This window comes from Cyphomyrmex costatus, unplaced genomic scaffold, assembly GCF_001594065.2.
Source record: "Cyphomyrmex costatus isolate MS0001 unplaced genomic scaffold, Ccosl1.0 scaffold565, whole genome shotgun sequence".
Classification (NCBI taxonomy): Eukaryota; Metazoa; Arthropoda; class Insecta; order Hymenoptera; family Formicidae; genus Cyphomyrmex; species Cyphomyrmex costatus.
This window is the reverse complement of record NW_017279836.1, coordinates 426,446-439,290: the sequence shown is the minus strand read 5'-3', so window position 1 is coordinate 439,290 and position 12,845 is coordinate 426,446. Positions and strand designations below refer to the sequence as shown.

At 28.7% G+C, this 12,845-nt stretch overlaps 1 protein-coding gene across 1 annotated transcript in view; it reads left to right on the top strand.

The window, feature by feature from the left end:
* The first annotated feature begins 95 nt into the window (after positions 1–95).
* Positions 96–12,845, top strand: part of Cad74A (cadherin 74A) — a 25,583-nt gene continuing 12,833 nt past the window's right edge. Inside the window, exon 1 of the mRNA XM_018546568.1 lies at positions 96–196. Within this exon, the coding sequence (XP_018402070.1) occupies positions 111–196 (86 nt within the window). The 5' untranslated portion in view covers positions 96–110. The remainder of the gene's footprint in view (positions 197–12,845) is intronic.

Genomic DNA, 12,845 nt, shown 5'->3' with positions numbered 1-12,845 from the left:
CTCTCTCTCTCTCTCTCTCTCTCTCTCTCTCTCTCTCTCTCTCTCTCTCTCTTTCTCTCTCTCTTACCATACCTTCCATTCCCGCGGTGGAGGCCGCATACCTCCTTAGGATGCAGTATAGACCTGTCCATTGGCTGGCAGACACCGGTTGGTTCTCTTTTCGGTCCGGAACGACGCCGACGTTCAATGATACCAAGAGGATAGAAGAGACATTCTCTTGCGTTTGTTCATATTTTTAGTTATCTTTTCGTGGGTGCGTCATGCGGATTCGATGTGATTTTACAAATACGTTTAAGTGATTATAAAATGGTGCGCGGGAATACAGCACGTGTGGTATAGTGACACGATGAGGTGATAAACCGTGTTGTGCAGTTCGGTATCTTGGAGCGTCTTTAGAAGGTAAGTCCTACGAGCTCACGAAAAAGTATAAGATAATCTTTTCGAATTTGTGATATGTACCAGTTATGCAAATTTTAATTTGATATTACTTTTAACATGAAGAGATTGACTAAATAACGAAGAATTTTCTATATCAAGTTGATCGGTTTGTTTCAATTTCCGCATTGAAAATAAAGTTTCTGGTATTTGTGATTATATAATTGTATAGTAAAATATCAGGGTTGGAAACTTCATTCTTATAATTATATTTATTTATAATTATAACGATTCTTTTTAATAAAAAGAACTATAAAGATATCATTATATTATTATTAACGTTATAGTATATATAATAAGTATAGATATAGAGTATAGATATAGAGTATAGATATAAAGTATAGATACTTCTAACCATAATTATTTTAATATACTAAGAAATAATAGCCAATTAAGAGCCAACACAAGAACGTTGTGTGTAAAATTTTTAATTCAATAAATACAAAGTAATTATAAACGTTTATATTCGGGTCCTTATCAATATATAAATAAAGATATTAATATAATAAAATTGCAAGCATAAGATGTTGTTCAAACTATCAATTCCTGTTCATCTAAGTGAAAGCTTAACTGTAAAAATTTTTTTAAAAAAAGCGATGTTTATATGAAGTTAAAATAGTCTAACATTTTAAAATTAAAAGACTCACATGATTGTCAAGAATTGATTGTGTTGATAGCAATCTCATGTTGAAATATTTTAAAATTCCATTAAACTGTTCAGAAAACTAAAGGAAAAAATAAAAAAAAACGAATCTAAATTAAAAAATATTATGAAAACAATATCAATGTAATACTCACATGAAAATCTATAAAATTATAAAATTATATATAAGAGATGTTATTCCTTCAAGATTGCTTTTTTTATAATTATTTTAGTATACAATTATATTCATAAACATCAAAAATTTTTGTTTATTTTTATTCAGTGTCTCGATATCGAAGATATTAAAGAACGCTTAATGCCAATATTGAAGATTTGTTCATTATTGAACACTAGAATGTACTGAATTAGATGCTAATTGAATCCTTATTTTAATTGTTGATTGAAAGAATTTTTATTGTCTTCATTGCTAGAGAATATAATTTCGCTAAGATTATTTCATTTTACATCAGCATGCATAATAAAAGGAATTTCTTAAATTCGTCAATTACTCGTAAATGATTCTAGAACTGAACAAACTATATTTACTTCTAAATTTTTTGTATATATATAATATGAATTGCGTATGCAATTCATATTATAATTTATCCACGAGTATGAAACTTGCTTGCTCTTTTCAGACTGGAAATCGAGTGACTTGTGATTTTCTGTTTATATTCTATTCTTCATATATATCACGCTTTGCATGATTGTTACCCAGTTGAATAAACTGAAGAAAATGTTTCACAATTTCACATAAATTTATTGCATATTAAAGAAAATAAAGTAGAAAAGGAGAGATAAAAATTGGACTCTGGTCCTGAATACGATTGCAAAATCGACATTCATGCAAATCGAGGAATTGAGGTCGAAGATTGAGGATGTCGTCTCGACGATTTCTGGCGCAACGGTATAATCGTGCTCCTTCTTTTGTTCAGTACTTGCAGAACGGTGATACCACGATGGCATTAAAACCTGTATTCGTTATCTAATTCAAATTATATTTAAGTTACGTTAAAATTAATAAAAGACTCTAAATTATGTTCGAAAAAAAATTTCGATGGAATTTGAAAAGATTTATGTATGTTAAGTATTTTGATGTGTAACATTTTTATATATATAATTGCAATATATTTTAATTTATTGACATTACGTATTACATATTAAATTAATTCCCATTGTGTTTAAATTTTCGGGATTTGACGAATGTATTATAAAAAATTCCAAAGTCATGAATTTTATTATTACGGATAATTGACTAGTCTGGAGAAACCACGTAAATCTTCGATCGATCCTTATTACTTTTTTTTTTCGTTACTCGTCGCGAAGAAACCAGTTCCGACAGTAAGTTTGCGGTCTGGCGAAGTTCTGGTTTCAAGGAACCAGTGTCAAGTTCGAAGAACAGGAAAAACAGTGGGTGCGAATTTTTCGATGTGCGTGACTTCCGTCGATTAATGGGACAAACGATTCTGGGGATTGTCAGAATTTCCAGTAATATAAAACGAGTGAATGGGTCTCATATTCGCACGCAGATCATAAAGTGTATATATGCGAAATCCTTATTACATATTAGGAGAGAAGTAAAAAATAAATGCGATTTATTAGCTTTCTGTCTAAAATCATTTATGAGTTGATAAATTTGAAAAATTTCTCGTGTCCTTTACGAAGTATGCTGATGAAAGTGAAGATCTACAGGAAGATATGCGCGCACCAGAATATTCCTTTTCTTCGTCATTCATCCTGGCATCACTTGGTCACGCAGTGTCAGGATTCCAACCGCGTAACGTAACGGAGACCAGAGGAAGAGGGGTGTAACGGTTTTTTTCTTTCTCTCTTACTCTTTCCTGGCTTCTGGTTTCCTCTTTCGCTCGTTCCTGCTACTTGTCCTACTTGTACTCTTCTTTCTTCGTTTCTCTTTTCTTTTGATGTAGCTATATATTTCGGAATTATTTTAACATAGGCCCGATAATCTTGAATCTCATCATCTACATAATTTTGATTAATTCCTGTTATTGTTTATTTCCAAGGAAACAAGGAAATAGAAAGTTCTGCGATTTAAATTAATCTCACTTCCATGATTTGCAGAAAATTGTATAGACTAACTAAATAATATAAATTAAAATCTTTAATAATATCAAATACTTCTATCATATTAACCCAAAAATAGTCACCTGTAGTGCTTTTTTATTTTAGAAGCAAAAATATGAATTTTCATAAAATGAATATTGTTTAAGATATTGTTTCCTCTTTTTAATAATTTTTTATTTTCCTTATACAATTCTATCGAAAACTTTACAGTAAAAAATTGTTTTATTAAGTAACTTCTTTATATTTAGAAATGCTGTGATAAAATAATTTATTTCATGGGAGTATTTTGTTTGTAATATTTGTTTGGTTTTTATTTATTTTGTTTAAAAAACTGTGAGTAAATCCATATCCGCAATGTTCTGAAATACTAATAAGTCGGTAATTAGTAATATACAATATATTATTAATAATAGTTTTTTATTAGGATGTAAAAATGTACCAAAATAGGTAATCGTTATGTTAAAAAATAAGGTGATTATTCTCTATTTAATGTCCAGCACTGTTTTATAAAAGCTATAATTATACATACAAATGAGCCCTTTAGTTCCCAAGTGGCATAAGAGGTTTATGCTTATAAGGTAAACTTATGCCATTTGTCAACTAAGGGGCTCAAATTATCAATATTTCTTTATTTTCTAAGAAAATATTACTTGAATTTTATGGAAAAAAATTTATAGATAGGAATATACGTATATTTTATAAAAGAGTTAAATGTTATATTTGCAGAAATTATTCCAAAAATTAATGATTAATACGTGACACCTGTCGTTCTTAGAAGCCAGTGCTTATTAAATGTCAAAGGAATTTCTTTCCTCTGAGTAATCAACTTATAAGATGTAAGATATTCAATTAAAATTTATTTATGCTGCTTTATTATGATAAAAAATTCAACTAATGTAAAAGATAAAAATAATTATATTGCAAATTAAAGAATTATTTTACATTATTTATAATTTATAATTTTTCATATCTGTTTGATGCATATATTTAAATTTCACAAACACGCAAATATGTAAGAATTTTTGTAAAATCGATTGTTATACAAACTCGCTTATTATAAAAATGGTATTGCAATAACCATAAAACCGTAATAATTACACACTGAGCAGTGACAAGTCTGTGGCAATCTTTCGCAAGCGTTAATTTCTAAATGATTCGTTGGATGGGAGTTGCACTTGGTTCCTTTCTCGCTGCACAGCTGTGACCGCAGTCATCATTCAATCTCTCGGTATCATTTTATACTTGGCTGGCACTAACGGTGACTTCTGTTTAAAGTTCTCTGCACGTGTCGCAATTCGCAATTCGCTCAGTAAAGCATCGATACGCATGCGATTATCATCGTCACGGTTTTCGCACCTCGCAGTTTTCCGCATTACTTCAAGTACACGAAATCAGAGAAACTGAGTTCGTTTCAAAATAATGCGTTCTCATTAACGTGTGCATAATTCACTATTCATGTTAAATAAGTATTGCAAAATGACAATCGGGCCTTTCAATTATGAATTACATGAGGAATCTCGCTTGTATTCTATGTAATTTTTATGTCACACCGAGAAAAATTTGGTGAAAAATGAATAATCCAAGAGTAATTATTTTACTCTCTTCTGGTATCTCAATTAAAATAAAATAGATTTAACCAGAAAATTCTGATTTGTTCTCCATTTTTAACTAAAATTCTACTTAATATAACCAGACTGTTCTTTTTAATGTAATAAATAATCACACAAATTCAATATCATATACTCCAGTTTCAGTTTAGGACTGTGTTTCAAAACCTGCAAATAAGCAGAGCGTAGTTTACATAAATTGAAAATATAAAAATTTATGCAAAAATATTATAATATTAAGCACTAAGATCTGTTGTGAATGTAATTCTTTTCTTCATTTATTTGTATTATTCAATATCTATCTCTATTATTAAATAAATCTTTCATTCATTCCCTTTTTCTTTATATCTGGTACATAAATACATTTAAATATCTTATTTGAAGTACTTAGAATGTAAAACCAAACGTCAATTCTTAAGTTTAGACGTTTCATGTATTTTGTTTGAGTGGATAAACTTGTTTCATTGTCTACGAATCTGCATTGACTCACGTTCAACAATTAGGAGAGTAATTGTTCTATGTAGTGAAATCTCGCTTTCAGCGTATGGTAATTGTATGCCTCAACTTTCCTTGGGCATTCACAGTCGAGTGCTATTACCTTATTCTTAATTCTGTTCGTTCAAGACTAGATAAAAGAAAGACAAAACTAAAGAAAATAGCGTTCTAATTACGATATGAAGAAATTGATAAAAACTAAGATTTTACATACAGTACAGAAAACTAAACAAGAGAGAATCTAAAAACTTTTAATTTTTTTAATTGTTTGTGAATCTTTAAAATATACATATTAATCAAAATGTAAAACTTTATATGAAAAAAATTATACTATATTTATATAATATGTAGATAGTTCAAAAATGAGAAATTCGTTTTTTTTTTTAATTTAACCTTTAGACTTATTTGATTTTTGTAAAAAATTGTTTAATCATTATATAAAATTTTAAAAGTTTTTAACAAAATCAGGTAAATTAAAAAATTTAAATTATTGTATAACATTTAAATCAATATTAAAATATCGGCAAATACACAAACTCCACGAACAGACGTGTACATTATGTATTATCCTCACATCCATCAGCATCGTCTTCATATCTTTGAGAGCATTGCTTCTCGTCTTATTATGAACTCGCTCGTCCATGTTCTTTCGCGTGTCCGTATCCTTCGCTGCAGGAGATTGCATCTTGCATCGCGCGTAACACGCGCTTCCTCCTAACCAATATGACTAGATAAATAGGGATCCGCAATCGAGAGCTGTTCTTAAGATACACGAAAAGAAAGAGGCGGATCCTTAAGTACGGCAACTATAAATTTCCTTCCTACGACCGATAATTACATCTTCCGGAGACGCGATTTCCGATGGCGGCCGCAGTCGGTAGAACGCGGAAGTCGAGGTTGTTCTCTACACGCACGAAGGCGTCGAGGAAATGCAGGGCCATTACCCCACGCTGTATGTCACTGTTGCTCCTGCAGGCGTCATTTCTTCTCTAATACTTATAGTAATACTATAACGCGTTTGCCCACGTGATGTGGCAAGGATAGAACGCGGCTCACTGATATCGTTTTATGCGTGGGAGTAGTACCTAATTAAGAAAGCGAATATTTTTTTACAGCAGTCAACACTAATGTGCAAATGTAGATTCTAAATTTACAAATCAGTCCTTTTCATTATTTAAAAGAACTTTCTTTAAGTCTGTATAAAATGCTTTCAGCATTTATATAAAAATACATATATATATTATAAGATATTATTTATAAGATTGGAAAGTAGTTAGAAACTTGCTATACTTATACAATATATAAAAGTAATCGGACAATGAAAAATAATAAAATATATAATAAAATAGGTACATACAAAATAGATAAATATAAAAAAATAGATTTAAATCTTTTTTAATATAAAATATAAAATATATAATTGTTTACACATTTTGCTTACGAGTATAAGTATATAAGGTATTTTGTATACAAAGAACACACATATAGTATCAAGCCACGCGATAGCGTCGCGATGCTAGCTTTATCTGGAGTTTTGACGTTTATAAACTCTTTAAATTAAAATTACTCAGAATTTAAAAACCTAACTAAAAATTTAAATTAAAAAAAATTTTTTTTAATTTTATTTTTAATTTTTAAGAGTAAATTTTTCCTCACAATAAATATATAATGATAAAATTAGCTTACATAGTTGTCAAGCTTGGATGATTTTTTTATTAGTTGTAGTACATATAGGTTCCATTAGACTGCTCAGTTTACTGTGGAAGTACAATTTTTAATAAATTAATGTAAAGATTCATAAGTAAAGATTTCAGTATGATTTCACTTACATGAAATTTAAATGAAAATTATTAGACACGACATAACTGTTTGACAGACAGATGTAAAATGATAATTAAATAAATTAAGTAAAATAATAAAGTAAATTAAATTAAAAAATAAGTAAAATAAACTAATAAATACTAAATACTAAACAAAAAACTTGACGTGCCCGGGTCGTATTAATTGTACTTCAGTTGAAACATTATTTCAACATAGTATTTGCATTATAAATTAAAGTATAAATATAATAATCATATGTATACAAATATAATATATACGTATGTACAATGTACATAATGATATAGTTTGTGGGACATGAAAATATATTCACAAATAATAGATGTAAATTATGGAGAAATATAGATATATATGTTAGAAAAATACTATAAATAACAAATTTATAAATTCATTAAGCAATTATTAACATCTCTTCTTTGTTGAATTATTGTTTTCATATATTGTGTATATCTACAGAATATTGCGATAGAACCACGATTCTACACGGAGAAAATTTTATAAATTACATTTTACTATGTCTTGTGTTTTCGGGTGGACCCTCGCAATAATATTCCGACATAACTTTTACTGTAATAATACTAATTTTATCACATAAATGAAGTAATTTTTATTAAACCAGTGTTTAAGCCATGAAAAGAGTTAATTTTTATTACGGTACGTAAACAATATTTGTTAGGTATATATTTTTTATTATCTTTACAATACTAACTTTATTCAACAAGGTTTGATTTTGTAATAAAAAATTTTTACTACGAAAAAGTGTAAAAATTACTTTATATTATTGTTTAAAAATGGTATATACCATTTAAACTTATAATTACACGACGGTCCGCAGCATCTATCACATTATAACTTTAAATATAAAATTTTCACCGTGTAAAATATTACGTTTTAATGCAACCCGGGCACGCCAATTTTTTTTTCCACTATAATCTAGTTAACAATTTTAACCACTTTCGGTCTGTCTTATGTGTCTTGCGTAATGAAAAAATACTTGGTTAATTATATTTATTTCATATCCGTTTTTGATTAAGAAATTTAATACCTTTTTTATGCATTCGGCGTATATATATATATATATTTTTTAAAAAGTTTTTAAAAATTCGCGTATAATTAAAAAAATTTTTGTAATAAGAATCTTTACACTTTTATTTAATAAATCTTTTAATAATACAATGTTTATTTATGGGTTTTGAACGAAAATTTTAATTTCGCATCTCCTATTACAGAAATAAGAGTTGTTAAGTTTTTAAGAAACTCAAAATTAAATATTTAAATAAGTTAATTTAACGAATTTTGTCTTATTGTTAGAATACGCGTCTGTATAAAAATGGAATTACAAAATTATGTTCTTTTATGCAAGACTGTCAGCTCGTTTTTACTAAACATAATTTCTACTTACTAGTATATAGTGTATTTAAAGTTTCTATAATTAGTAATTACTAGCAATTATAGAGACTTGGAATAAACTTCAAACTTTTTTAATTATATAATATATATTGTTAAGTTAAGGTTTAATTTAGTAAAATCGAGTTAAAGGCTCTTTTTCTTTGAAAACTCACCTAAAAAAGAAACGAGCCACTATAAATTTAATATAGCTCGTTTTTGTAGATATATAAGTAAGCTATTTTATATATTCATTTTTAAATTATTTTATTGCATATTTCGCTAATCATATTACATTAACTTTTTTAATATTATCTTTATTGTAATCTTTCATATAATTTTATATTACAATAATAATAATTTACAATACAATATACAATCATAAATTCTGTTTAAAATATAATAAAAACGATATTATAGGAGCATAATTAACAAATTTTAGCACGGGATTATACGGAAACGAAATCAAAAATATGTATAATAACACATTCTGAACTAATAGATAATATTAGGAGTGTGATTTAGTTTTGAGGGTTTTCCAAGAGATGGCACTAATGTCAGTGTTGTCGAAAATATTCTAATCACAGTTATTGTTTCTTAATGCTTAGTATTACTCGACCATGAGATATTTAGTCATTTTCTAACAATAGACGCAGTAAAGATCGTGTTTATACCATCTTAAAAGTGGAGCTTCCTAAAGAGCATTTTCGACATGCGTTGCTTTTGTTTTTTAATTAGAAGAAAACGATGGCTGAAGATCATAGAATTCTGGTAGAAACTTACGGTGATGTCCTATGAATTAAGAATTAAGATATGTGAATATTGGTGCAGGCGATTCAACAGTGGTGATTTCAATGTTAACGACAAAGATCGTTCGAAATAATCAAAAAAGATAGAAAATGCTGATTTGCAAGGAAGGAAAATAGATTTCACATCAGTTATCGGAAAATGCCATTGCAAACCGATTAAACATTTGCATTTTGTTGCTCACCAAATAAAAAAAAAGAAGAGCTTTTTTGTATAAAATTATTACTAGGAATGAAAAATGGATCTATTTTGATAATCCTAAACGAAGAAAATCATCCGTTGATCCAAGCCAGCCAATAATTTTCTACAATCTACTTCGAGGCGCAATATTCACGGTTTAAAGATATTGTTGTGTATTTGGTTGGATCAAAAAGATGTGTACTAGGAACTATGTTAAATCTAAATGAAACTGTCACCGCTGATCGTCAACAACAATTATACAAATTAAAGCAAGCATTGGACCAAAAACGATCACCAACTGCGAGTAAACAACGCAAAGAGAGAGAAAGAGAGTAATCCTTCTTCACAATACTAAACTTCTACACAATACTCAACGTCATGTTACATTATTAGTGAAGTAAACGCTATTAGAACTGGAATGGGAAGTTTTATCACATCCCACGTATTCTCTATCTGATTTTTACTTGTTCCATTCGATGCAACATGCTCTAGAGGATGCTTTCATAATTTCGAAGATGTGCGAAAATTTGTTGAAAATTGGATCAACTCCAAAGAAGTCATTGTGCGTAAAATACAATCCGACGTGTCTCGCAATGCGGGGTCTATTGAATTGCGTAATCGATAATTAAACGAGTAACAAGGATGAATCTCGAGTGAACTGTGTGACTTTTTTACAGCTTACGCTGATGTGTACAATAGCATTTAATCTGCCAGAAATGAATAGAATTATAAGTAAAAATTGACATATATATATATATATATAAACTGTATATGTGTAAACTACTTCATATAGGTACGTCAAATGTCGTTTTCCAATCATAGCATGGCATGAAAGGTAATTTTGAAAATAAAGTGCAGACGTATTCTTATAGAAAATTGAACGCTCTTTCACATAAGAATATTCTTTTTTTGATCAGACCGGTTTACGATGATGCTTTTCAGTTTTGAACTTTTCAAAATGGCGGCGCGCCTAAAAGGCCGCTCTCAATTCTCTTTTAATATAGCTCAAAATGTAGCTCTAGGTCTCTATTTGGTTACTCTAAAAGGACTTAATGTCACACGCATTCGTTTAGGAGTAAGAGCTAGGAAAGTGAGGCAATGTCGCTCCGTCCCCCTGCCGCACCACTCATTTTCCTCACTTTCCTAGCTCTTACTCCCAAACGAATGCGTGTCCCATTAAGTCCTTTTAGAGTAACAAAGTAGAGACCTGGAGCTACATTTTGAGCTATATTAAAAGAAAATTGAGAGCGGCCTTTAGGCGCGCCGCCATTTTGAAAAGTTCAAAACTGAAAAACATCATAAAAGAATATTCTTACGTGAAAGAGCGTTCAATTTTCTATAAGAATACGTCTGCACTTTATTTTCAAAATTGCCTTTCATGCCCACTAACGACAAGCGGAAAGAGCGCTGCAACGAGAAAGCCCAAAAATTGACGGTTCTACAGTTCGGTAACCAGTTGGCCTACAGGTATATTATTTGGCATAGAGTCTTTATTCATCAAACTGTTCAAGTTCACGCAATATGAACGAAATCCATGGAACTTCGCAAAATGGATTTCGTTCATATTGCGTGAACTTGAGGTTGACTTCTATAGCCTTATATATATATATATATATATAAGGCTATAGAAGTCAACCTCAGGTTGTCGTATTACGAAATTAACTCAAACAATAATTTACATTACATATACCGGGTGGGGCAATAACTTTGTCCACTTTGAATATCTCCGCTATTTTTAGAGATATGAAAATATTGTTATTACAAAAGTTGTAGGGCATCAAGATAACATATGCTAGTCATAATTTTTTTAGGTGGAGGCGCTTCGGAGATTTCAAGGTCAACTTCATTTTTTAAAATGGAATTATATGAATTTTTTTTCACTATAAGATTCCCCTAATTATTCTGTACATAAAAGTATTAAGGTAGAGATATAAAAAAACCAATAGTTTACGAGTTATTTTACACATTCTTTTGATGCATATTGACAAAAAATGTTTAATAACTCGTGAACTATTGACTTTTTGATAATCGTACCTTAATGCTTTTGTAAACATATATCTCTACCTTAATACTTTTATGTACAGAATAATTAGGGGAATCATATAGTGAAAAAAATTCATATAATTCCATTTAAAAAAATAAAGTTGACCTTGAAATCTCAGAAGCGCCTCCACCTAAAAAAATTATGACTAGCATATGTTATAGTTCTCTTGATGCCCAACAACTTTTGTAATAACAATATTTTCATATCTCTAAAAATAGCGGAGATATTCAAGGTGGACAAAGTTATTGCCCCACCCGGTACATATATATATATATATATATATATACATACATCTTTTTAGCTCTATTCCTCTATTAAAAATAGAATTTTGATATTTTTTACATTTATCAAAAAAATTTGCACATAGTATTATTTAGTATTAAGAAAAAAAATAACGAAACAGTAACAATTCGTTATATTTTGAGTAACGATAACGGTAACGAGTTATCGTTACTCAAAATATTTGCAAATCAATAACGAGTAATGAGAACGAGTTATTTTTTAGGAAAAAGAACGATAACGGTAACGAGTTATTTTTATTAATATGAGGTAACGTTGCCAACCTTGATATTATGAAATAGATAAAATAATTTATTCGTTATATTTTTAATATTCCTTGATGAATAGGCTTTATTACAGTTTCTGTTTTATTTCTTATAATTTAGGTTCTCATGCACCTCATTTACGAAGTATATATATTTGTTACGTAGATATATTTGTGAACATTCAGATATTAATATGATTATTACCGCATGAATTTATGATTTAGACTTAATTAAAGTGAATGGTTTTGAATGCGGGCGGGATGTTTTCATTAGGAAATATATGTTCGATTCCAATTTATCGCTATGAATTTATTAAAATGTAATACGTTTACTTCAGGAATATCTCATATACGGAAACCTGAAAATATTATCAAATTAATATTCAAATATTTGCAATTTTTTTTATTAATATTCTATTAATATAAACAGCTTAGATATACAATAAGTTAAAAAAATCAATCTGTCGAAGATGTCATATAAATTTATTTTGTTTATTTCAAAAATAACTCATACAAATTTAAATAAACATTCAAAACTAGCAAATGTTTATTATTCGCATATTTGCGATTTTTTAATAATCCATTAATATTGAAGATAAGTGTACATGGTTTTAAAAAATAAATTAACACATAATTTAATTAAATTTATCAAACGTTATTTAAAGTATTCTTATTGTTAGTAAGTAGAGTTAAAGTTACTTTTTTTAGTAACCCTAATTTAATTTCATATAAAATTTTTCTTTTCATTTATAACTTGTGTATAACTTATATATATATATA